At 34.3% G+C, this 25132-nt stretch overlaps 4 protein-coding genes across 9 annotated transcripts; all 4 read right to left on the reverse strand.

The window, feature by feature from the left end:
* Positions 1 to 176: 176 nt before the first annotated feature.
* Positions 177 to 4626, reverse strand: LOC110605310 (G-type lectin S-receptor-like serine/threonine-protein kinase At4g27290). Of its 4 annotated transcripts, none has more exons than XM_043952363.1 (7): positions 3154 to 4626; positions 2743 to 2865; positions 2507 to 2664; positions 1399 to 1609; positions 1003 to 1240; positions 765 to 915; positions 177 to 677 (listed from the first exon to the last, which is right to left on the reverse strand). In XM_043952363.1, the coding sequence occupies exons 1-7, from the start codon at positions 4463 to 4465 to the stop codon at positions 375 to 377; spliced, it is 2496 nt and encodes an 831-aa protein (XP_043808298.1). In that variant the 5' UTR covers positions 4466 to 4626; the 3' UTR covers positions 177 to 374. The 4 variants fall into 4 exon arrangements, with proteins under 4 accessions (XP_043808298.1, XP_021599473.1, XP_021599472.1 ...); XM_021743781.2 differs by having other exon boundaries at positions 2507 to 2667; XM_021743780.2 differs by having other exon boundaries at positions 2743 to 2871.
* A 987-nt stretch (positions 4627 to 5613) lies between these two features.
* LOC110605309 (G-type lectin S-receptor-like serine/threonine-protein kinase At4g27290) lies at positions 5614 to 10665 on the reverse strand. Of its 3 annotated transcripts, none has more exons than XM_021743778.2 (7): positions 9267 to 10665; positions 8848 to 8985; positions 7872 to 8032; positions 7553 to 7763; positions 7230 to 7467; positions 6987 to 7137; positions 5614 to 6904 (listed from the first exon to the last, which is right to left on the reverse strand). In XM_021743778.2, exons 1-7 carry the CDS (start codon positions 10522 to 10524, stop codon positions 6596 to 6598), a joined length of 2466 nt encoding a protein of 821 aa, XP_021599470.1. In that variant the 5' UTR covers positions 10525 to 10665; the 3' UTR covers positions 5614 to 6595. The 3 variants fall into 3 exon arrangements, with proteins under 3 accessions (XP_021599470.1, XP_021599467.1, XP_021599469.1); XM_021743777.2 differs by having other exon boundaries at positions 5615 to 6904; positions 8875 to 8985; XM_021743775.2 differs by having other exon boundaries at positions 7553 to 8032; positions 8875 to 8985.
* A 1683-nt stretch (positions 10666 to 12348) lies between these two features.
* Positions 12349 to 17855, reverse strand: LOC110605308 (receptor-like serine/threonine-protein kinase SD1-8). The gene is made up of 7 exons (XM_021743774.2): positions 16204 to 17855; positions 14485 to 14616; positions 14212 to 14402; positions 13646 to 13856; positions 13325 to 13562; positions 13086 to 13236; positions 12349 to 12894 (listed from the first exon to the last, which is right to left on the reverse strand). The coding sequence occupies exons 1-7, from the start codon at positions 17630 to 17632 to the stop codon at positions 12583 to 12585; spliced, it is 2664 nt and encodes an 887-aa protein (XP_021599466.1). The 5' UTR covers positions 17633 to 17855; the 3' UTR covers positions 12349 to 12582.
* Positions 17856 to 20766: 2911 nt separating this feature from the next.
* On the reverse strand, positions 20767 to 24544 carry LOC110604854 (G-type lectin S-receptor-like serine/threonine-protein kinase At1g61370). Its single transcript, XM_043952422.1, has 7 exons — positions 23013 to 24544; positions 22752 to 22877; positions 22539 to 22660; positions 22223 to 22433; positions 21527 to 21764; positions 21203 to 21353; positions 20767 to 21048 (listed from the first exon to the last, which is right to left on the reverse strand). Exons 1-7 carry the CDS (start codon positions 23869 to 23871, stop codon positions 20767 to 20769), a joined length of 1989 nt encoding a protein of 662 aa, XP_043808357.1. The 5' UTR covers positions 23872 to 24544.
* Positions 24545 to 25132: the final 588 nt, after the last annotated feature.

Genomic DNA, 25132 nt, shown 5'->3' on the forward strand with positions numbered 1-25132 from the left:
AACAGGACATTTTGAAAGCAGATACTATTGATTGGATTCCATTCGATAAACAGCCTGCATGAAACATTACCTTTTTATTTCATACTGACTTCCAAGAAACCAGTTCCCAGCAGAGTTGGTGTCCTTTTAGAACTCATACGTAGCAGAGCTTCTGATAAATAAGCAAGAAAATTGGCTGGAGCTTTAAATGTGATGCTTAATGGCATTGCATAATAATATAAAGTAGAGAGACTGATAAGTTCTCAATATCTACAACAAAAGAGAGGAAAGGGATAGATACCAATGAGCTTTAACTCATTAGCACAAGAGTCGAGTTTTCTTTTTTGAGTTTGAACTGCCAGATAAACAAAAAGAAGATAAAAAGTAGGCGAATACTAACGGCCCTCTAACAATGTGACAGTCATTTCATTAGAAATCAAATTTCCAAGCGATGATGAATCTGTCTCTGAAAGACACCTTTCTGCATAGAAACCAGGTTGATAGGGTTCAGGCAATAATGTGCTTTCAGTATCTAACATCAGGAGCACAGATGCCATTGTTGGCCTCTCCTCTGGCCTCTGTTGGACACATAAAAGACCCACTTGTATGCATCTCAGCACTTCAGAGACAGGAAACTCATTCTCCAGCAATTCATCCACTAATTCCAAGGCCTTCCCTTCACTCCACAACTTCCAAGCCTGAAACAATTTAATTAAGCTAGAATAGTATGATTGTTGGCAGAAACTGTAAAGCATCAGTCTGGTTAGAAAAAAATCTACACTTACATGCCCCAGAAGATTGAGTTTGTGGTCTGGGTGGAAGAATCCACGGTTTTTCTTCCCACTTACTATCTCCAACACTATAACACCGAAGCTGAAGACATCAGATTTTAAGGAGAAGTGTCCATCTATTGCATATTCTGGAGGCATATAACCACTGCATCCCTCAGAAAAGGAAAACCATTTTCAGCAACTAAATTTTTGGAAGCAAAAAAATGAGAAAAGCTTGCGTCTATCTACTTACTAAGTTCCAACAATCCTCTTAGTATTTCCTTCGGTCTGATCTCCACCAAAAATTCTTGCCATCCCAAAGTCTGAAATTTTGGGATTCAACTCACTATCCAATAAAACATTACTGGCTTTGAGATCCCTGTGGATTATTCTCAATCTTGAATCTCTATGTAGATAAAGGAGTCCCCGAGCTATCCCTGTGATGATGTCTGATCTCTTTTGCCAGTTGAGCAGAGGACGTGTTGCTTCATCTGCTTAATTGTTATGTTGGTGGTAATTACATGCATTTCCATTTCTCTAATTCTTTTAACATAAAATCCAAATGGAAAAATGGAGTTTGGATTTGAATCTCAAAAAATATCACAAGTTAAACAAATGCAAGAAGTTGTATAGAAGCTGAGATACGAACCAAAAATTAAGGAGTCCAAACTTTTATTTGGCATGTATTCATAGATTAACATTCTTTCATCTCCTTGAATGCAGCAACCTAGAAGCTTGACCAGATTCCGATGTTGAAGTTTGGAAATCAAAATAACCTCATTCTTGAACTCTCGGAGGCCTTGTCCAGAATTCTCCCCAAGTCTCTTCACAGCTACTTCTTGTCCTGAGTGCAAGTCACCCTAAAATTTTTCCAAAATTAGAAGTGCATGGAGGATTAAACAGCAGAAATTAGCTCTCAAGAACACAGGAGAGATGAGAGACCAGGAAAACTAACATCAGAGCCAAAAGAATCACATTGCTGAAAACTGCTTAGGCATTAATGGTAATGAGTTGATATATGAGATACCAGTAATATTTCAAAATAATATGCATCTTTCTGTTAATGAAAGCCAAAACTCCTTCCAAGAATGGGAGATACTCCTCTTAGCTAGAAATACAACCAAGAAAAACAAATTGCATATATAGGTCTCAAATCCCAAAGATGAAAGTATAATTTTACCAGTCTCCTCCATTATTGTTGATAAAAGAAGTCCATAAGAAGTTGCTACAAGCTGAAACTAAATTTAAATTGTGAACCTTAACATGGTTTTAAATCTGCTGTATCAGTGAGTCTGATTCCAATTGTAGGTTTTTTGAGAGGAGGGGGAGAACAAGAGACTCAATGAGACTAAAATTGCATACTGGTTTTATTAATATACTGCTATTTATACATTTAAAGTGTAACTGAAAATATTGTAGAAGATCATAAAAAATTTTAAATCTGAACTTAAAATCTTAATAAAATAATTTAAAACTTAATTATTTGATTTAGCAATATCAACCATAATTTTAGACTTGTAGTTTACTAAGTCAATTATTCAATACCAATTCTGCAAAACCCTGCTGACTTGTAGAGCCAAGATGGCAAGATATATCTATTGGTGAAAGAAATCCAAGGACATGTTTGAAGTCTTATTTGACAAGGATTCACATCTATGCAGTTTGATGAAGTACTTATATTGTCATTGTTCTACAAGCTTTATGAATAAGGACAGAGAAAAAGAAATTGCCTTAGACAATCAGTATCAGAAGTTTACCTTGTAAACAGGCCCAAAACCCCCTTCTCCAATCTTATTTGCAACAGAGAAGTTATTGGTCGCAAATTGGATAGAGGAAAATTCATATACTGGGAGCTCAAGGTCATCATCCTCACCTTCTTCTTCGTTAACAGTGACTTTATTATCTGATTGATTGGCTACTAAAATGAACACATACAAGAGAGTGTGGTTAAAACATTAATCTTATCCAGAATATATTATATTAGAAGTCTTACCCATATTTGTTCTCCTTGTCCAAATCACAAAGCAGCTAATCAAAGCAACGATGATCACAGCTGAAAACACTGATATGACCACAGTAATTGCTATATTCCTTCGCTTAGCTTCTATATCATTATCTGATTCTAACAACAAAAAATCATGATCATATACCGGACTAAGTCTTTAAAACACCATAAAAACAGTTAAAATAAATATGTATTCGACTAACCAAGTGACCAAATTAGATATTGCAGTAAGATGAGGCCTTAATTCCAGCCCCATATGAGGCTAGAGCGGGACTACTTAAACGTGGCACTGGACGAAGCCAGTGCTTGATCTGATATTCTGCAACATCAGCAGAGGCAAAGAGAAGTACAGTAATTTGCTGGAAGACCAATCCAGGTCTATCAACATCAGAATTTTACCTATTTCTGAAGCTGCCACTCTTATGTAGAGATCTTGCCCATATTCAGCTACTTGTCTTGTATCAACCAACCCTCTAGCCCAAGTAACACAACCATTGCCAGTACCATTGACATCCAACTTCGCATAAGCCACGCAAGAGCAGTTCCTCAAACACTTCTCCTTGCAGTCTTTGACACTCGTACTTACACTCACCCAAAATTCGGATGCATCTGGCAGTTTTATTCCAGTTAATTTTATGAACCCCTCATTTCCACAAACATGTGGATTCTTTGGAACACATCCACCTGACCAATCTAGCATTTCCCAGTCATTGGGTAATCTAGGCTCAAAACCCTTCATGCATTGACAAACAGTGGTGGAATTGCTGATGTTACAAATACCATAAGCACCACAAAGGCCATAGCTGTCGCAGCGGTCCACTTGGACTGTGAACATGAGGTTCCAACTAGCACGTCTATTATTCCAAGAAAAATGCTGGACCAAGCCTGACGGACTCAAAACAAACCTTGAAATGATGTTATCTCTTATGATGAAGGAATAGTACATTTCATCATCATTGGAGACAAATTTGGGTTGGAAAACTGGGTTTGCCATTAGAGCTGGTAGAGCACTAAACTGAGTCCCATACCATGGTCCAGTGCGAAACTGCTTAGTAGATCCTTTATGCAGAACAAGCTGAGGAAGTCCATGAGGATCCAAAGTATATGTGTAGTTTCCTGAAGAGGGATCGCTTGAGCTTTTCCATGATGTAAGATGTCGATTCAAGCCAGTTTTCCTGTTCCAACCAAGTTTCATGCCAGGCAACAATGTATCAGATGGGTAATCAAAACTTTGCCATAAGCAGTTCCCTGTGTTGTCATCCTCTGCATCTTTCAGAACAAAGTTTCCAGTGTCTAGCAGCTGTGCAACTGGCCTTCTTGCAAGATGTGAGGAATTAGATGACCAGATAATGCTTCCTGTCTGGTTGAGAAGGACAAGCTCTCCATCCTCATCAAATGTCAATAATCCAGAAGAAGTAAGTGGATTATTTCTGTTTGCTACCCAAACAACGGTCTGGACTGGGATATTTTGGTACCATATTCCTAAATATCGAACATTTGAGTTGGTAGTTGATGTAGAACCAGTATCTGTAGGAGTGAAAAAGCCTAGCTTAAATTTTTTACCAGGTGAAACTATTGTCTGGGTGTCATTAATGGACTGCCCTGGAGTTATGGTTTCAGCTCCAAAAGAATTTATTGAGAACAAAAGGATCAAGGTGCTGCAAACAGCCGGATAGAAGAAGTTGGATTTTAGTTTCCCCATTGGTTTCATGATCTCCCATTTCACTACTTCAAGATAAAGATCAAATCTTTAACCCTTTCTCCTGTGGGGAAACTGTGAATTTGAAGGGTCAAGCTTGTAATTGATTGGTTAAAGAATTCAAGTAAGACTCTTAGTGCAGAGTAGTTGAATGTTTAGGGCCCAGGTTGGCAGCTTTCCATCTGCCTTAATATAGTATTTCAATTTCAGTGTCACTATCAGTCACCAAAAGTTTTTCTCAGAATTACACAATCATTTGTTTGTCAGAAATACATGGAAAGTTTGTAATCTGCTAATGTGATATTTACAGAGTTAATGGAAGTATCAAGTATGCATTATTCCAACATAAAGATTACAAACTTTCAACTTAAAAATCCTCTTTAAATATGAGTGAAAAGAGTTCATGGGACAGGGAAAGTGGGAGTAATCAGATGTTGCAGTCCCAGCATTCATTCTGAGGAATATAAAGAATTCAGTTTTCCCTTTTCCAGTCTTCCCCAAGGACTTAATTCTGGTTAAAGCAAGATTGGAACTAAGAGACCGACCTATGTTGAAGAATTGGAAGTTGAATTATAGAATCTAAGTATATCTAAAATCAGAGTTTATGGAGGACGGAGCTGGTGCTGCTGTACTGCCCAAGAGTCAATGAGCTTCCCAATCAATAGAAAAGGTAGCCCTTTAGTCAAAAGACAACACAAAAAATTTTGAATTTTATGTGTGCTTCTCCTCAGCCTCTTTATCAACTACCGATCAGACCCATTAAAGACTGGCAAGCAATTATATTACAAAGTCTCAACATGATGGATTCAGGCCACTGTTTCAGCAAAGACATATCAGAGAGGTCTTAGCTGTCTAAAGGAAGGATGTTCAAGATTACTAAAAGCATGCTGTGTGTGTTGTCTAAAGGAGATTGGAAGTTGGACAACAGAAATCTGTCCGTTTATAATCTATCTTAGGAAGCTATCTAATGTTAATCAACATATGTAGTGGAAATTTTACGCCTTTATGACAAAATCATAATCAAACAAATTTATTTGTAATTAAATATTTGCAATAATAGCTGGATCATACCTAACAGCAACAGAAAAACAAAAATGATATAGATATTTCTCTAAAGATCAAATCACATATCAAAAAGTACTAGCATGTGCCCAAATTTTTTCCTACTTTTTGACTTTCAAGTGTTGGCAGGTCATTTAGGTTAGACCTTCCTGTTCCAGTTTACTTCTTGTTCGATTTTGATTAGATCAAATTTAACAGTTGAAAATTTTTTCAGAAATTTTTAATTTTTCTAAAATGGAAAAAATATCTGGTTTTGATCCCGAAACAAACAAGCAGATTTCCAATTTGATTTTAAGTTAAGTTTAACCAATCCAGTTTTCACTATTTTCAATTTGAACCAATCCAATGCAGCACAGTAGAAGTGCAGCAATATTTTTCATTTTACGTCCACAACTAAATGAAATCATGCTATTGGACTTTCATGGATAAATTTATTGTCCAGGAACTAAAATGAAACATAAGATGCTCAAGAGTTGGTTGAAATCTAGCTGTTGCCTTTTAGATTGGCAAAATTATCAAGATTAACAATTCTCAGAAACACATCCCATCAAATATGAAAGAATCGCGATCAAGAAACAAAGATTTCGTTGTACAGGATCAGTTGGGTGCCTATTCCTAGTAAATATTTATGCCAGGCTTGACAAAATTCAAAGGAAATTGTCATTGTTTGGAAATCTGTCATATGAAGAGCTTACGGTAATGGTTAATTATCTAATGGATAGAATTTCAGAGATTACGACTTGGAATACAGGGAGTTTATTGACCCTTTCCCCTGTTACCACAGTTCTTCATCTTCATTTTCCAAATCAATGGTGCGTTAAGATTCTGAATCACACTATATTCTCCTGTTATTGAAATCCTGATATTCTGTTCAGAAGCTAATGCAAAGGGAATTTTGGAATTAAATTTTACTTAATTACATGATAAAACCCGTTTCTTACATAATGAATTTGCTACCAGAAGCAGAGATAAATTTTGGATTCAGCCAGTACTTTTAACTCTCAGTGCATCTAAAGAATTTGGACCAATAGATATTCAAATGCTGTGTGAAGAAAACATACAGACAGCAGCCATATGCTTCTATCTTCCATGTAACAGTGTAACTGTGACTTCATTTGGAGTACAAGGCTTTCTTCCTGTGGATGACGAATCTGTCTCAGTCAAAAACCTTTCTGTGTAGAAACCAGGTTGTTTAGGTTGTTGCAGCATTGGATTCTCACTATCCAGCATCAGTACAACAGAAGACATGGTTGGTCTGTCTTCTGGCCGTTGTTGTACACACAACAAACCTACATGGATAGATTTCAACAACTCTGATGTGGAAACTGGTTTCTCCATCAAAGCATCCATTATTTCCATGGGCCTTTCTTCAATCCACAATCTCCATGCCTAAATCAAATTTGGAGTTAAATTGCTGCCGGATAAAAAAGTAAGAGGTCAAAAGATAAAAGCATTACAGCTATAAACTCACGTGTCCTAAAAGATTAAGGTCGTGATCAGGATGATAGAATCCTCTGTTCTTCTTCCCGCTCACTATCTCTAAAACTAGTACGCCAAAGCTGAAGACATCGGATTTCACAGAGAACAGCCCATCTATTGCATATTCAGGAGACATATATCCACTACATGCAACCATTCAAATAAATGTTATATGGGGACTTGGGAGCTAGAATGGGTGATTCTATATGGAGAGAGTAATTCAATCTATACATACTAAGTTCCCATGACCCTGGTTGTATTTGCTTCACTTTGGTCACCACCAAATGTTCTTGCCAAACCAAAGTCTGCTATTTTGGGATTCATATCATCATCCAAGAGAATGTTGCTGGCTTTTAGATCCCTATGAATGATTCTCAACCTTGAATCTCTATGAAGATAAAGAAGCCCTCTAGCAATCCCCACTATAATGTTAAAGCGTTTCTGCCATTCAAGTGAAGTACCTCTTGATTGATCTGGGCCAGTATTCATTAGGTTAGGACAATACAAGGAATTTCAAGAAAAAAAACTTTGGAGATTCAAAGGTTGAGAGTTACTAACTAAAAAGATACAAGTCCAAACTTCTCCTGGGCACGTATTCGTATACTAACATCCTCTCTTCTCCGTGAATACAGCATCCTAAGAGACGAACAAGATTCCGGTGCTGTAACTTTGAGATGACGATCACCTCATTCTTGAACTCTTTAAGCCCTTGCCCTGAATCTTTGGATAGCCTCTTCACTGCTATTTCTTGTCCAGTTGGTAGTTCACCCTGTAGTTGATTATGGCTTAATTTCAACCAATTGGCTGAAAGGGGTGTACAATCTACTGTGACTAAATTTCTTTCCGAACTGAATTTTGCAGATGTAGAAAAGAATACCTTGTAAACTGCACCAAAGCCACCTTCCCCAATCTTATTGACATGGTAAAAGTTGTTAGTGGAAGATAAAATAATAGAGAAGTCGAATAATGGTAGTGGATCCAGGTCTTCCTCCCCGGCATTTGGATAGCCATCTTGAGTAGAGTCACTTGGTCTAGTGTCTGTCAAACAAGAAGATTGAAAAATGCATGCACATCCATCAGAGAATGTGCAAATAAATAGATTTTTACATTCACGACACAACAACCACAACTTCATGGAGATTTTTTAACTTGTATTGCACCGGTTGTTGTTCACATGCCTAATATCCATGCAAACGCAAGTCCCCATTACAGAATTTTGCTAATTATCAGTTAAGAAGGCCTTTTTTTTTTTTTCCATCTTTAATTAGTTGGGAATAATCTACCGTCTTGATGAAATTTATCTACTTGGGTGCAACAATAGTTCCATTACAGTGAATTTATAAGGAAATAATTCAAATGGCACAAGCAAAAAGAACATAGTGAGCACCGTATATATAAAGATCAATTGAAGGCGAATGCAAAAGGCACACGTAAAGTTTACAGATGAAATATCATGAGGAAAGCTCAATATTTGGTAATTACAGATAAAAATGAATGTCTAATTTAAGGATTGCAACTAAATAATCTAGATAACCCCTTTGGCTTTGAGGATCAGGAAGCCAAAAGAAAAAGCAGATTAACAGAAAAGCACAGTTTTAGATGCTTCAGAAAAGTATCACCACCAAGAATTGTTGAACAGTATCAAAAGCCAGTGAAATAGAATGAGTTTTCACTTTGTGGTGCTGAATTATTTTTTTACTTGGTTCTGGGGTTGTGCCAAAAACTTAGAAAATTCATTGTTTATGTGAGTTGGTAACAGTTTAAGTCTCACAGCCCATTATACATGTAGATTATAAACACAATTTTTCAGCAAAACATTTTTTCAAACAGATAAAGGGAATTTGAACGGTAACGAGTAAGCTGATCTTCAGGAGTTTTACCTTCTCTTTTAGAAGCCCTCCTCAAAACAAACAAAATGACCGCAACGAACAGAACACCTGAAATTACTGATACCAAGATTATCACCAGTGTTCGTGTATCCTTGTTGGACTCTGCCGGTAACCACCACATTAAACAAAAACAATTACTACCAATCAATTCGCTCCAACTATTTTGTATCTTGGTTGAACAGTTAATTACTCAATACACCAAGAGCACTAAAAATAGCGTTCCACATTAAAAGGGCATTTGCTCCAGGAGCATTGTATAATCTCACTGGATGAGAAGTCTGAATTCAGATTTTCTCATATTTGATCAAACAATCTCAAATCTCAATGCTGATTAAAATTAAAATTAAAATTTTAACGGGGTTTGATCCATATCAAACGCTTACCAAGTTCAGAAGCATCCAACCTTATATATATCTCTTGTCCACCTTCATTGTAAAACCTCATATCTAACAAGTCTCCAAACCAAACCACACAGCCACTGACCTCAGTTATAGCAAAAGCCATGCAAGAACAGTCCCTTAGGCAGGCCTCTTCACATTCGATTGAACGCGTAGCTGTCCTGTTCACCCAAAACTGGGAACTATCTGGCAACTTCAGCCCCGAAAACTTCCTGAATCCCGTTTTGGAACTGCAATTCAACGGTTTTCTCCTGATACAACCACCTGAAGAGTCTAGTTCCTTCCAGTCTTTTGGTACTTTTGGTATGAACCCAGTTGGGCAAATGCAAAGAGGAGGCTCATTTGCAGAGCAAAAACCATTTGGACCACACTGATCATACAGATCACATTTGTCACTTTGAAGAGTTATTATATCAACCCATTCGCTGCGTCTTTGGTTCCAAGTAAGGTATTGGAGCAACCCTGTCTGGTTCACCACAAACCGTGAAATTGTACTGTTCACATTGTTCACAAACGAATAGTAAACAAAGGTAGAGTTGAAAATGAAAATAGGCTTAAAAACCGCATTCTCTTGGAGAGGAGGACCGCCTCCAAATCTGATACCATCCCATGGACCACTTCGGTACTGTATTGTTGATCCTTTATCAAGAACTATCTGTGGAAGTCCACGAGGGTCTAGTGTGTAAGTGTAATCCCCAATAGATGGATCTTGCAGACTCTTCCAAGAATTCAATTTCCAGCTCTGATTAGCTATCAGGTTCCATCCCAGCTTCATGCCTGGAATCAGTGTATCACATGGATGATCAAAGCTCTGCCATAGATAGTTCCCCCTTCTACCATCTTTTACAACAAGATTCCCACTATCTAGAAGCTGCAAGACTGGATTATATGAGGCCAACGTTGAATCTGAGTACCAGATGGGGATTCCAGAATGGTTGCTAAGTACAATTATGGTTCCTGTGGCATTGATGGTGAGGACGCCAGAGGAATCTGAAAGTGGGTTGTTTCTATTCGCAACCCAAATAACTGTTTGTTGAGGAACATTCTTGAACCATATTCCCACATAGCGATTGTTGGAATTCCAGAGGCTAAAGAAGCCTAACTCAAAGCTTTCATCTTTGGAAACAAGTGTTTGGCCGTTGTCTTTAAGAGTCTGATTCAGTGTCAAGCTGTCACCTGCAGTAGAGGATTTGGTGAAGGATAGAATTGAAAACCAGAAGAAAATGGAACAGTAGCCCCTCATGGATGATAGTAGATACCAATTAATTGTTCAACAGTGCAGTAAACCAAAAGCTGATTACATAAACGAAATCTTCTAACAGATAACAGAAATTATTTCATTGAATTTATTGGACAGCAACCTTAGCATAAAAAAAAAAAACTATATTACCCAACAACTCAGAACTCGAAGTCAACGTTGTCCAGAACTCATCAATCTCTGGAACTGGGTCTTGAATTGAGTATCAGCCACGATGGTGGAACCATCATCTATCTTATAATAATTCAGGATTATTTAAAGAAAAAAAAGAAACCCGTGTTGCATGCGGCCATTGCAGCATGCAAATAAGGAGGGTAATAGCTGGACCTGTATTAATTGTCAACTTAATATTATTTTCCAAAAAAGTAATGCAACCTGAATTTTTCTCTGATATTTGCTTGTGATTGACGGAAATGTAAATTTTTCACAATACTTTGAAAATACTTAAAGGATGGGCAGTGACACCGGATGTAGAAATTTAAGTTAAACAACTTTAATTTCACTTAATTCATAAAAAATATTTATTTATACGTATAAAGTTTTTAAGGTAAATTTAATTTTAAATAGAGAAACAAAAAAATAACATAGGTATAAAATTTTATAAATTAAATTAATTTACTCACTGTGAGTTTTTAAAGTTTTATAATACGAGTGGTTTAAACTATTATCTGTTAAAAAATATAATGTGATTTTACTATTTTGATTTATATTTAAATTTTTTTAATTTAAAATATAACCTTGAATTATTAAAATTATTTTTTATTTACACTAAACAGTAGTATTAATTATGTTTTAAATTTTCACGAAATGATAAAATTATTATCGTTTAATTTTGTCAATTCATAAAAAATTAAAATACAATTAGCAAATTTAAAATATAATTAATAATATATTTCATCAATTTAATATTTTTTTATTATATTTAATTATAATAATTTTTATAATTTCAAGTGTTTAATGAAAATAATTAGTGAATAACTTATCTTATAAATATTTAAAAAAAAATAAGTAGTGAAGTTAAAATCTCAAAAATTAAATCTAAATTTTTTAAAAGAAAAAAAAATTAGATAAGAAAAGGGACACAGATTAGATTGGTTATTTTAAAATTATATTGGTATTGAGACTTCATTTATAAGAGAATTATTATTAAATTTCTAAATTTTTAGAAACTTTACTATTTTCATCTTTATAAAAATTACTCAAAGGTTTATATATTTTATGAAATCAAATTATTTAGTCCATTTGTTAAAATAACGGTTATTCAACTTGTTTTATCTTTGATAAAAAAAATAAATAGTATAAATATTTAAATGTATAGATACTAAATAATACATATAATTAAAATTACATGAGCTAAATGATATAAATATTAAGACATGTTAATGAATTTATAAAAATTTAAAAATTTATTTTATAGAATACAACAATATTTTAATTGAATAATTTTCAAATAGGATAAATTAATAAATCATTTTAAAAATTTAGGGACTGAATGATAATTTTCCTTCCATTAATGAAAATTACATAAATATCCTATTAAATTTTTAAAAAGTTCAGGAGGGCTATGGCCCCTTGGCCGCTGTTTGGGTTCGTCGTTGGGGATGGGGCTGCTGAAGTTTGAATGATGACCTCTTGTGCTATTAAGTCAGGCATTCAACTACCGGTTAATGTTAAGTTCCTAAATATCAGGTTTTTGTCTTTCAAACATAACCTGTTTGCAAGTGTTAAAAGCTCCTCTTTCTCTTATAGTTTTTCAAATTTTGAGTTGACAGCAATCTATGAGTGGATTGGACTAGAGAAGACAAAAAGTGAGAGTTTCAATTTCTTTTATACATTTTCTGCAACATTCTTCCAAGCTAGCTTATATTTGTATACACATAAACATGGATTTGTGTTCATGCCAACACAAAGAAGACTAACAGAAACTCAAAGAAACGCTACAATAAAATCAATAAAACAAGATATACAACACAAATTTTCAAAAATTGAAGAGATATACAATTAATATTTGTGTGCTAGCTGGATGAGGTCTCTAATCTTGCTTTACCTTGCATCTAACATTGTAACAGTCACTTGGTTTACTGTAAACGATTCATCATTTTTTCCTGAAGAAGAATCAGTTTCGAAAGGATTTCTTCCCAGGCAATACCCAGGAGTTTTAGGCTGTGGCATTGTTGAAGTTTCACTGCTCAACATCAAAACCACAGATGCCATTGTTGGCCTATCTTCTGCACGTTCCTGGACGCATAGAAGGCCTACCTGTATGCATCTTAGAACTTCACTTGACGAAAATGAATTGCCAACCAATGTATCTAACAAGTCCAGTCCCTTTCCTTCTTTCCATATTCTCCATGCCTGTGCAATATCAGTTCCAATATTCTCAGTTACATAATGTTCAATTTCTATCAAAAAAGACTAGAAAAAATAAAGAAGGAAAAGTAACATGCAATCTCAATCTCATAGTACTTGTTTGCACATTCTTGGACTATTGATATTGAAATTAGCAAGCATCTGTCTCATTAATGAAGGGGTAATCTTGTACTTACATGTCCAAGTAAGTTGAGCTCACTGTTTGAATGATAAAATCCCCTGTTCTTATTACCACTTACAATCTCCAAAACCAGGACACCAAAACTAAAAACATCTGATTTCACCGAGAAAAGCCCATCCATTGCGTACTCAGGAGACATGTAACCACTACATTAATCAATGCAATAAGAATCAGGGATGAGAAAGTAAAACTTCGCACTGAAACAGGTTTGGTAATCTAGTTATTGCTACTTACTATGTTCCCACTACTCTCCTGGTACTTGCTTCTGTTTGATCTCCACCAAATATTCTAGCCATGCCGAAGTCTGATATTTTCGGATTCCATTCTCCATCTAGTAGAATGTTGCTTGCTTTGAGATCCCTATGGATAATTCTAAATCTGGAATCCTGGTGCAAGTATAGAAGTCCTCTAGCAATCCCACAAACAATATTGAAACGCCTTGGCCAATTTAGTAAGGAGCTTTTTGCTTTATCTGCAACAACATTCAAACTTGTTTCATTTAAACATACAAAAGCCAGCTGAACTTTGTTGTGAAAGAGACAGAAAGGGACTAACTGAATAAAACAGAATCCAAGCTTTTGTTTTCCATGTACTCATAAATGAGGATCTTCTCATCCTTTTCGATGCAGCAACCGAGCAGTCGAACAAGATTCCTGTGTTGAAGCCTTGCTATTAACCTAATCTCATTCTTGAATTCTTCTATTCCTTGTACGGAGGTTTTTGACAGCCTCTTTACAGCTACTTCTTGGCCTTCTACTAGCCTACCCTGGCAACATATTTGGTCTGCATTAGGCTACTATCATGGACATGTTCTACAGAATTCTGCTATATACAGTTCAGTTTCTATAATTATAATATGTTGATTCACTCTTTTACAATCATGTTCTTAACAACTCATTCCATGATCATTACAGTCACTACACCAATCATTTTCAGTTTTCTAAATTGTGTCAGTGTAACAATCCCACATCACTAACGGATGGGAATCGAAAGGATTTATATAACTAGCTTCAAACAATACTAAATAACTTGGGTTTATCATTTTGGCCAAGTAAAAAATGTATCTAAAAATTATTTTACCTCGTTTTAGAAGTTCCGTTACAGTTAGAATAAGAATTTACCTTGTAAACACATCCAAAACCTCCTTGTCCTAGCATATTTTCATCAGCGAAGTTATGGGTAACTGTTGAAATGGTACCAAAATCAAACAATGGCAATTCAAGCTCATCTTTGTCCTTTTCACCAGAGTAGTCTCTCTTGCTTGAGATAACCACCTCATTCAACAATAAGTCTTGGCTTCTTTCTTGAATAGCTACACATAATTAAGATGGTAAAAGTAAGACATTATTTACAAATTCATCTATCAAATATGTGAAACTAAGAATACTTGTTACCTTTTTCCTCTTTACATACACTGAGCAACTTCTTTCTCCTGCATATAAAACAGCAGCACCCCAGTACTAGTAGCAAAACGGCGACGCCTACTGCAATGCCAATAATAAGAGTACCTACACTCCTACCATCACCTGAAAAAAATATTTAAAAAAAAGGTAATTAGTCATTTTCTTTTTGTATATACCATCGAAAACCCACTTATTCCAAAACTCTTAAATATTTGTAAGCATGTATTTTTAAATATAAATCTCAATATAAATATTTAATTTAATAATTATTAAACTTATTTCATAATAATTTATTAAACTCAAAAGCGGAGCTACCTAACCCAACCACATCAAGGCCCACAAAATTACTCTCCATTTCCTATCCTAACTTTACTCTCCATTTCAATTTCTTTTTACCTTTTTAAAACCATAAAAAATATGAAAATAGACAATGAAAATAATCAATTGTCTAAGAGATGTCACATGCACATCAATACCATTATGTGACATAAGAAACATATATACATTGAAATCTCCTCAATAATAATTTATTTTATTTTTAATTTCATGTAGTATGGAATGCAGTCACTAAATTATTAGTCAAATAATTTTAATTTTTTTAAATAAAAACTAAAAAATAAAATTTAAAATTTTTCATATTTATTTAAATATATTTATTATACGATTAAAAAATATTTTTTATTAAAATATTTTTTAAAATATATATATTTTTTCAAATAAATAGTCTAAATAATATCTAGGAGAATGAAAATGATTTCCCAAATCAACCTAACAAAGAAAAGTCAAAGATGTGGGCCAATGGGCGCTGAAATTTTGGACCCGACTATTAAAAGTATAGGGCCCCACTTTAAAGTCCTTTCAAAAGTTAATTAAATTAAAAACATTAATACCCTCAATTTAAGACATTTATGGAGGAGTAATCCTAATATTCAAATAAAAAAAAAAAAAGGAGGAGTAATCCTATTCTCACCGTCCCCACTGCCCTCAACGGTCACAGGCAGCTCCATTAATGATTCCTCGTGCGCCGCCTACACGCGTAACTATTACCATCCAGGCACTAGTGTTCGGACACCTGTTATTTCAACTTTTACTCTCCTCCACAAGAATTTTGGACCCACTATAATTTCACCGTGTGTTATTCAAAACGTGAAGCCCACGTATTAGTAGATTCCACGAGGGCGGCCGGGGGTTTTATTCACGGGAACAATTCCAATTAAATTCTTGTTCAGTTTAGTCTTTTTGCTAAATAAATTTGCAGACTTATTTTTAAGATTAAATAATTATGATCTAATGTAATATTTTTAATAATACAATATTATTTTTATAATTTAAACTATCAAAAATTTAATATTTTAATAAAAATAAAAAATATATAGAAATAGTAAATAATTTTTAAATTTTATAAAATAAAATTTTATTATTAAAAAATAATATTTTATTAAATCAAAATTAATTTATTAAATAAAGTTTTAATTGAACTTACTTCCTCTTATTATCCTTATAGTATCACTATAGAAACTTTTTTTTATTCCTTAGATGAAAAATATCTTAATAATTAAATATTAAATTTAAAATTATTTTGAAAAAAAAAAAAAAAAAAAAACTATGTAGAAGATGAAGAAAACAAGATTTTCTTAATTTTACTTATTAAGGGCGACTGGTTAAAGAAATGCAAGAAGAGAAACAAAAAGGAAGAAAATTTGGACATACCTATATCAGAAGCAGCCAATCTGACATAGAGATCTTGACCACCTTCAGCATATTGTCTCGTATCTGAGAGCTCATCAACCCAAATTACACACCCCATGCCTCCATTGCTGATATTTGAATTGGCATAAGCAGTGCAAGAACAATTCTTCAAACATAACAATTCACAATCCTTAAGACTCATGTTATCTTCCACAAAAGTGGTTGAGCTTTCTGGCAATTTCATGTTCTTCAAGTGCAAGAATTTATCACTCATGCATTGAAGATCTGTTTTCCTTACACACCCATCGGACCCATCTCTGAAATTCCATGCTTGTGGGTTATTGGGCTGGAACCCTCTCATGCATTTGCAAACAGGGGAGGCATTTGAATCACAAATTCCATATGGACCACACTCCATGAAATTGTCACATTGGTCTTTTGGTGCATACCAGAAAGAATTCCAGATTTGCCTGTCAGGAATCCATGTGTATCTTTGGAGCTGCCCAGATGAAGTAACAGTCACTCTTGAATACAAAGACTTTGTGGATATATGAAATGAGTAAAATACCTCATCTTGATTTGTGATGAAGCTAAAGCTCAGAAAGTTATTAGGCTTCATTTCTGGTACTCCACTGAATCTTTGCCCATTCCATGGCCCACTACGATACACTTTTTTTCCATCATTCCACAAGAAAATTTCTGGGTATCCATGATAATCTAATTTAAAAGAAAAATCACCTGTTGCAGGATCATCTATGCTCTTCCAAGAACTGATATACCTGTCTAGACCTTTACTTAGATCCCAACCCAACTTCATATCTGGCAACAAAGTATCTGTAGGATAATCAAAACTCTGCCACAGAAACTGATCACTCGCATTTGCTTCTCGTAAAACAAGATTTCCTGTGTCTAACAACTGCATAACTGGATTACTAGCCTGGGTTTGATTTGAAGACCATATGAGCTTATCTTTTTTATCAAGAAGAACAATGGTTTGATTGGAGATCTTGAGTACAGCTGAGGAGTTGGTAAGTGGGTTATCTCTATTAGCAACCCAGACATAAGTTCTAGCAGGAATGTCCTTGTACCATATCCCCAGATACCATTTCTTGGAATTGCCCGGAGAGAAGAATCCAAGCTCAAAAACCTGGCTTGAAGAGAGAAGAGTTTGGTTAATTGTGAGAGATTGGGTTGCAAATAAGGTGTCTGCAGAGAAGGCAAACCTTGAGAAATGAAAAGAAAAGAGAGAGAATAAGAGCAAAATGGGATAAAAACGGATCCTTCTTGTTACTACACCTCTCATTATTGCAATCACTAAAGGGTTTTTGGTTTTGATACCCTCCCTCAAAATCTCAGTTTCAGGGTATTTGGATTTGGGTTTGGTACGTTCATCTTGAATACATCTGGTATTGCACTCACTGGCTTGGCTTTCTTTAATTGTAATGGTCATCTCTTTTTCTTCTTTGAAAGTGCCATTCCAAAAATCTGAAAGCAGAAAAGTGGATGAGATTACTTTAGAGGGCCTAATTTGGGGCTTTTCTTGGTTGTTTAATAGGTCAAATGAGGAAGTTCACCTACTTTCCATTTTAATTCAGCAAATGCTAAACCCTTGGACTTGATCACCTCATGGTGTTCAAATTGTTCATCCTCCCTCTCAACATGTGAAACATGGATCCATTTAATCATTTTTTTTTTCATATTTTGGAAAATAATAAACTAGCTCTCTGTAAAGGGTTTAAAGTTTAAACAAGATGGGCCAATATTTTAGTGCATGATTAGTTTCATATACTGCACAGGCTAAACCCAATTAAGTTGAGCAGCTACTGCTCACTTGGCCAAGCAAGTTTGGTAAATTTTGTCCTTTTCCTATTGGTCTATTTTTGAAGACAATTAAAATTAGGTAGTGATCTATTTTTGAAGACAAATAAAGAATCCCAGTTGCATTTGAATATGACTACACATAAAACCAATTGGAAAATTCTCATTTTCCTAACCCCGTTTTAAAAAGTATGAATCCACTGTTTAAAATTATAATTGCAATTCTGAAAATTAATTAAGCTATTAATTGAAATATTTTTATAGGTTAATTACCATGTTAGCATCATAACCAACATTTGATCACTTAATTATATTATTGGATTGAACAAAATCAAGAAAGTGATCATTGAGGCAAAAAGTTAAGTAAAGGAAGAAAGCATCACCATTAAAGTTGAAAGTCCAGAGCATGTGCTACCCCTTAACTAAAGAGATTATCACCACTTTTTTTAAAAAATTAGGTTATTCTAATTATTAGTTCATACTCCCTAATCGTGATGTGGATCTTTCTTTCTTTATTAATGAATTTTCAGAATCATCTTTTCTCACCAACCATATGAATTTCTGGTTGATATTAATGGAGTCTTCCTTCCCTATATATCATGATAATATGCGTTTTAAAGTGCTGAAGAAGTTAATGCGTTTTAAAGTGCTGAAGAAGTTAATTTACAGATCTAAATAAGAGAATCTTTCATGGAATTTTGAAAAAGCTTATTCTTTTCAAAGAATTTTCAAAACCTGGAATGTTGAATTTTCATAAAAGACATTTTCTCTTTACCCTGTTGTTGAACTTTCTTTTTATGCATTTTCATCACTATAAATAAGAATTGCAAGATTAATAATAAAGTGAATGTACCTTCAATTACAGTCAATGTGATCAATGCATGGAATTGCAAACCAAATACATATAGGCCAAAAAAAAAAAAAAAACTTACAGTAAGAGAATGAGCATTGTTCAATGTATTTCATATTTCTGAATCATTCCTTGGGCTGTAACAAGCTATCGTCCTTCCACAATTGATTCAGTGACCTCATTTATGGAATATGCACAATTGTTTTCTGGGGCTTTTTGCAAAATAAAGTTAAAAAAAAAAAATATTTCTTAAACCCTGGTCCGTGAGAAAATATTTCTCAGACCAGGGTGAATCGGTCTTTTACCGCATTTTATAAGTGCGGTAAGCTTTACCGCACTTATAAAATGCGGTAGAGATCAGTTGAACCAAAATTATAATTTTTTTTAAATAAAAAAATTCTACCGCACTTATAAAGTGCGATAGATTTTTAAGTATTAAAAAAATATATTAAAAATTCTACCACACTTTTAACGTGCGATAGAATATTAAATTTTATAATAATTAAAAATTTTTATAATTTTTAATAATTAAATTAATAATTCAATTTACGTATTACCGCACTTAATAAATGAAGAATTCTTCATATTATCTATTTTATATTAAATATATTATATTAATTATAATTATTTATTTATATATAAAATTAAAAAAAAAAAGAAGGAGCGAAACTTGGAAAAAAAGGAAATATGGAGCAGGGAGGGGAGGTGGAGCAGGGAAGAAGGGGCAGGGAAGAAGATGGGGAGCGGGAAGAAGATGGAGAGCAGGGAAGATGGGGAGCTGGGGAGCGGGAAGAAGATGGGAGCTGGGGAGCAGGGAAGATGGGGAGCTGGGGAAGATGGGGAGCTGGGGAGCAGGGAAGATGGGGAGCTGGGGAGCAGGGAAGGTGGGGAGCTGGGGAGCAGGGTGGGGAGCTGGGGAGCAGGGTGGGGAGCGAGAAGAAGATGGAAGAAGATGTGGGAGCAGGGATGTATTTATTGAAAAAATATATATATATATTTTAATTAATAAAATAAAAAATATTAAACAATCAATTTAAAAGAAGATGTGGGAGCAGGGATGTATTTATTGAAAAAATATATATATATATTTTAATTAATAAAATAAAAAATATTAAACAATCAATTTAAAATATAAATATTTCTATTCATTTAAAAAAAATAAATTAAATAATTAAAAATCATGCATAATTTTTATTTTTTTAAAATTAAAAAAAATTAAAATAATTAAACTTTTTTATATTCTCTTTCCTTTACCGCACTTTAAAAGTTCGGTAAAGGTATAATAATGAAAAATATAATAATATATATAAAATAAAAAATATATTTTTATCAATTTAAAATATAAATATTTTTATTTATTTTATGAGAAAATAAATTAAATAATTAAAAAATTATACATAATTTTTATTTTATTAAAATTAAAATAAATTAAAATAATTTAACTTTTTTATATTCTCTCTCCTACCGCACTTTAAAAGTGCGGTAGTGAACTTTTTCTGAACAACAATCAACTTAAAATATAAAATATAAATGTTTCTATTTATTTTATAAAAAAATAAATTAAATAATTAAAAATTATGCATAATTTTTATTTTTTTTTAAAATTAAAATAAATTAAAATAATTTAACTTTTTAATATTCTCTCTCCTCTGTCGCACTTTTAAAATGCAGTAGAGGACTTTTTCTCTGCCCTCCCTCTCTGTCAATATATTTTTAATTATTAAAAAAAAGTATATTAAAAATTCTACTGCACTTTAAAAGTGCGGTAGAATTTTTTTTATTTAAAAAAAATTATAATTTTATTTCAATGACTCTCTACCGCATTTTATAAATGCGGTAAAGCTTACCGCACTTATAAAATGCGGTAGAAGACCGATTCATCCTGATCTAGAAAATATTTTCTCGCGGACCAGGGTTTAAGAAATATTTTTTTTTTTTAACTTTATTTTGCAAAAAGCCCTGTTTTCTGATTGCAAAATGCTTTGAAATGTAAATGTAGGTTGTTTTGGCTGAGGAAGCTTTGCTTCACCACTTAACATGGAAACTATTGCAGCCATGGTTGGCCTATCTGCAGCATGATCTTGCACACAAAGCAGTCCAATATTTACACATCTAATCACTTCTGATTGGGAAAATGACTCCGCCAATGCTTCATCTACCATGTTTATACCCCTGCTTTCACACCATGATTGCCATGCCTATAACAATTCAAATTGATTATTGAGAAAACTATGACAATACAATATTTTATACATTCAAATTAGATCCTACAAACCAATGAGTCGCCTATAAAGTTGTGAAAGAAGAAACAAACAGACAAAAAACCAGATTGTATGTATGAATACAACTTACATAAGAAATAAGGCCTAGATGTTGTTCTTCACAATGGAAGTCGTTTATCTTTTTGCTGCTAACAATTTCCAACAGCAGAATCCCAAAGCTAAAGACATCAGATTTATCTGAAAATATTCCCCCCAATGCATATTCAGGAGCCATATAACCCCTAAACACAAGAGATATCACAGTTCTTAGTGCTCAATTGTTCATCATGATTATCATTAGCTTTGAGGTTAAAAATATGAGATGAGATTAATATTCCTCACTCATATCTGGATGAAACATTTGCAGAGAAACTAGAGGTATTATCGTATGCTTTTGGTAAGGAAGATTACTTACAGTGTTCCCACAACCCTGTTAGTATTTGCTAAACCATGTGTGCCTTGGAAAATCCGAGCCAATCCAAAATCTGATATTTTTGGGTTCATCTTCTCATCTAAAAGAATATTGCTGACCTTCAAATCTCGGTGTATGACCCTTAAACAGGAATCACGATGAAGATAGAGAAGTCCTCGACCAATTCCCTTAATAATGTTGTAACGTATAGTCCAGTTAAGGTTTGCTTTCTTTATTGGATCTAACCAATGCAACCATAAAAAGTGTAATTATCAGCTGCATGTTTTGAAATTAAAAGACAATAATGAGCCAGACTATAAGGTAGGCTTCAAGATTCTCTTCTAATAAGTGCTTTAAGCTAGAGTAATTCAAACATAAGCAGGCCAACTGAAGAGCAGTCCTATTTTGTTGTGATATTAATCTGAAAATATGGAAATGATTATGAAAATCTGTAAGCTTTAGAAGCTAAACTTTCTTAGAGTGCCAACAGGACACAATCCATAGCCATAATGGAACTTAACAACTCTTTTTTCTTTCCCAATAATCAGCTGTTCTCATCACAGTTTCAACAATTGTTAACACAGAAAAATCATGAGAAATGTCTAGTGAATCCAGAAAATTATACTGCTAGGGGAAGAATTCATTTTATAAGAGAGACTATGAGTGTCTCACAAAAACAAAGGGTCATGGAAAACTAACCAAATAGATGAGTGTCCAGGCTTTTATTGGACAAGAACTCATAGACAAGTATCTTTTCTTCTCTTTCAATGCAGCAACCCACAAGCTTGACAAGATTTCTATGCTGAAGCTTAGAGATTAGTGTCATTTCGTTTTTGAATTCTTCTACACCTTGCCCTGAGCTACTAGAAAGCCTTTTGATCGCCACATCCTTCCCATCTTGGAGCCTTCCCTATACAAAGTTCAGAAATCAATTCCAGATACCTGACTTTTCCTCTGTACCTTTTCTAGCAATGTATAGCATTTATCTTGTTGGATAAATTTTAAAAGTGTTCACCTTGTAAACTGGACCATATCCTCCTTGGCCTAGTTTGTTTGTGAGGTTGAAGTGGTTGGTTGCAACTAGTATGCCATCAAAGTCTAACATGGGCAGCTCTAATTGATCATTTGCTTTTATGTCTGTCCATATACTTTGTCAATTATCAGGTTGCAATCTTGGTATTCTGCATGTGCACATATGCAGACTAAGAAACAGAGACAGGGGTTTTACCTTCATGCTTAACCTTTCGGTTTTGATTAGCTCTCCACTTGTATAAAGCATAAAGAATGGCAGTTAAGACGGCAAAAGTTGAAATAGCTATGAGGATGGTGATGAATTTTACTGGCTTCCCTTTGCCTAAGAAATTGAATCAATAACAAGAAAATAAAAGGTGAAAATCTATAGAATATTGACAGCACGAGAGAGAGAACAATGGATGAAAGGGAAAAACGATATTAAGCCGCTCTACATTCAAATAACAATAATAGTCACCTAGTTCATCATGAGTAAGGCGAATGAAGAGATCTTGTCCACCATAGGAAAATTCTATGACATCTATAAGATCTCTTGTCCAAACCTGACAACCTATTCCATTTACATAGGAATAACCCGTGCATGAACAGTTATCTTGGCACCACCTTTGGCATCCCTCTGCAACCTCATCCACATAATAAGAAAAATCAGGTAGTCTCACACCTCTCATCTGCCAAAACCCATCTGCTTTACCTGCTTGGGCAGCTATGGCACTTGAGTTTCTCTCACAAAGTAATGTGGTTCGTCTCACACAACCTCTTGTCCAATTTCCTTTGCTCCATTCCTCTCTTGACTTTGGCACAAACCCTCTCATACAAAAACAATTTAGAGGTCGTTTAGATGTCTTGCAAAACCCAAAAGGCCCACATGCTCCATAAATATCACAAGGACTTCTTGGAGCCTCCCAATCAGCGTACCAGCCATAATTATTTTCCCAGCACATAAATTTCACATATCCTTGATATGAAATGAAAAGATTTTTTAGACTACAGTTGCTAAATCTACCAAGAGATACACTCAATGATCCCGGAACTTGGGAATCTTTGACAGTAGCTCCACTTATTGATGTATCCATTTCAGGTATGCCGATAAATCTTGATTTATCCCAAGGTCCACTTCTCCAATAGGGCGTTGATCCTCTCCAAATGAAGAATTGTAGTGGTGGCCGTGGTGCAAAAGCAAGGACAAAATTCCCAGGTGATGGATCATTGTCACTCTTCCAGGAAGTGTATACATGAGGTCCCTTGGTATCAGACATTACCGTATCAGAGGGATGATCAGAGCTCTCCCATAATATCTCTCCTGTTACGCTGTCCATCAAGCTGAACACCCCATTATCTAAAAGAAAGCCGGAAGAAATATTTGATGATGGTCGAGTAATAATGGTTGACCAGATAGTTGCTTGTTTCCCATCCACAAGCCTCAGGTTTCCATCGCTCCCGATTTTCAGAATTGCCAATGAGTCTGCAACTGGTTTGTCTCTATTGGCCACCCAAACAACCTTACGTGGAGAGACGTCCTAGTACCATATTCCTACGTATTGTTTTTGGGAATTATTAGGACTAAAGAATCCCAACTCAAAAATTTCACCAGATGAAGTGAGTGTTTGTCCTTGCAATAATGATGAAGAAGAAGTTATATTATAAATTGCAGCAGAATACTTTAAAGAAAAGAAACTGAAAAAAACCAAAGAAAAAAGCAAAACATTCGGAGTTCTGCTCTCTCTACCCATCAATCGATTCCTCCAAAAATATGCCATCAGAACATATTCATGGCAGACAAATCGCCGCAAAAAGAAGTTGTTCCTCATCTTATTTCCATAATCCCAAAACTTAATAAGGTGGACCGTGTAAATCATGCCATTGACCAGATAAATAAATTAAAATTAAATATTTTGCATACTAATTCATTTGCAGCATTGGTCAAAGCAAATGAAATTTAAGGCTAACCTTTTCCATTTTCGTGGGGAGAATATTATATGGTCTTTAGACTTTTATAAAATTCCTAAATACTAATTCTCTCATTTTCTTTAGAAAACTTGTTCTGTTGAACTGCAAAATCAGTATGAAAATTGGTAGGAGATGGAATAAAGAATAGATAACTATATACTGAGATTAGATATTTAGAATGAAAAATAAATATCCAAAATTAGTTACGAACTGAAACAGAAAATAGAGTATCTCAAAAACTTCTCTAACTCTCCCCTTCTCTGCCAAGAGACGATCATTCATTGATTATATAGACAAAATGAGGCTGATTACATAGATTACAAGAGATATTAGCAACTCTCACAAGTAAAATAAGAAAGCGTGATTTGTATTATAATCGGCTACCTAACCTTTTTCATCGTTACATCTACAATAAAAAGTGATTTTAATAAAAAATATTAACTAAGATTTAAGCAATCTAACTATTTAGGAAAAGTCTTATCAGTCAACACTCCTCCTTGTGATTTTTCCTTGATACTCCAAACTTCTTTAAGCAACCTAAATATCTAGGAAAAGTCTCATCAGTAAAAAATATTGACTAGGAGAATGCATGAATCTAGACAACAAGCTTTCTGAATACATTAAATCTGG

The sequence above is a fragment of the Manihot esculenta genome, chromosome 17 (genome assembly GCF_001659605.2).
Source record: "Manihot esculenta cultivar AM560-2 chromosome 17, M.esculenta_v8, whole genome shotgun sequence".
Taxonomy (NCBI): domain Eukaryota; kingdom Viridiplantae; phylum Streptophyta; class Magnoliopsida; order Malpighiales; family Euphorbiaceae; genus Manihot; species Manihot esculenta.

What these genes read in the sequence shown, in the direction of transcription:
- LOC110605310 (XM_021743779.2), bottom strand. Translation starts at nt 4,465, where the DNA reads ATGAAACCAATGGGGAAACTAAAATCCAACTTCTTCTATCCGGCTGTT. An exon ending in GACAAGGAGAACAAATATGG is followed by an intron (nt 2,668 to 2,742) that starts GTAAGACTTCTA and finishes TGTTCATTTTAG; the next exon opens with TAGCCAATCAATCAGATAAT. An exon ending in TTTGGACTCCTTAATTTTTG is followed by an intron (nt 1,241 to 1,398) that starts GTTCGTATCTCA and finishes ACAATTAAGCAG; the next exon opens with ATGAAGCAACACGTCCTCTG.
- LOC110605309 (XM_021743775.2), bottom strand. Translation starts at nt 10,524, where the DNA reads ATGAGGGGCTACTGTTCCATTTTCTTCTGGTTTTCAATTCTATCCTTC. An exon ending in GTTGGATGCTTCTGAACTTG is followed by an intron (nt 8,986 to 9,266) that starts GTAAGCGTTTGA and finishes GGTTACCGGCAG; the next exon opens with AGTCCAACAAGGATACACGA. An exon ending in ACCAGGGTCATGGGAACTTA is followed by an intron (nt 7,138 to 7,229) that starts GTATGTATAGAT and finishes GGTTGCATGTAG; the next exon opens with TGGATATATGTCTCCTGAAT.
- LOC110605308 (XM_021743774.2), bottom strand. Translation starts at nt 17,632, where the DNA reads ATGACCATTACAATTAAAGAAAGCCAAGCCAGTGAGTGCAATACCAGA. An exon ending in ATTGGCTGCTTCTGATATAG is followed by an intron (nt 14,617 to 16,203) that starts GTATGTCCAAAT and finishes TATTTTTTTCAG; the next exon opens with GTGATGGTAGGAGTGTAGGT. An exon ending in TGTATGTAAAGAGGAAAAAG is followed by an intron (nt 14,403 to 14,484) that starts GTAACAAGTATT and finishes AATTATGTGTAG; the next exon opens with CTATTCAAGAAAGAAGCCAA.
- LOC110604854 (XM_043952422.1), bottom strand. Translation starts at nt 23,871, where the DNA reads ATGGACAGCGTAACAGGAGAGATATTATGGGAGAGCTCTGATCATCCC. An exon ending in CCGAAAGGTTAAGCATGAAG is followed by an intron (nt 22,661 to 22,751) that starts GTAAAACCCCTG and finishes GTATATGGACAG; the next exon opens with ACATAAAAGCAAATGATCAA. An exon ending in CCTGGACACTCATCTATTTG is followed by an intron (nt 21,765 to 22,222) that starts GTTAGTTTTCCA and finishes TGCATTGGTTAG; the next exon opens with ATCCAATAAAGAAAGCAAAC.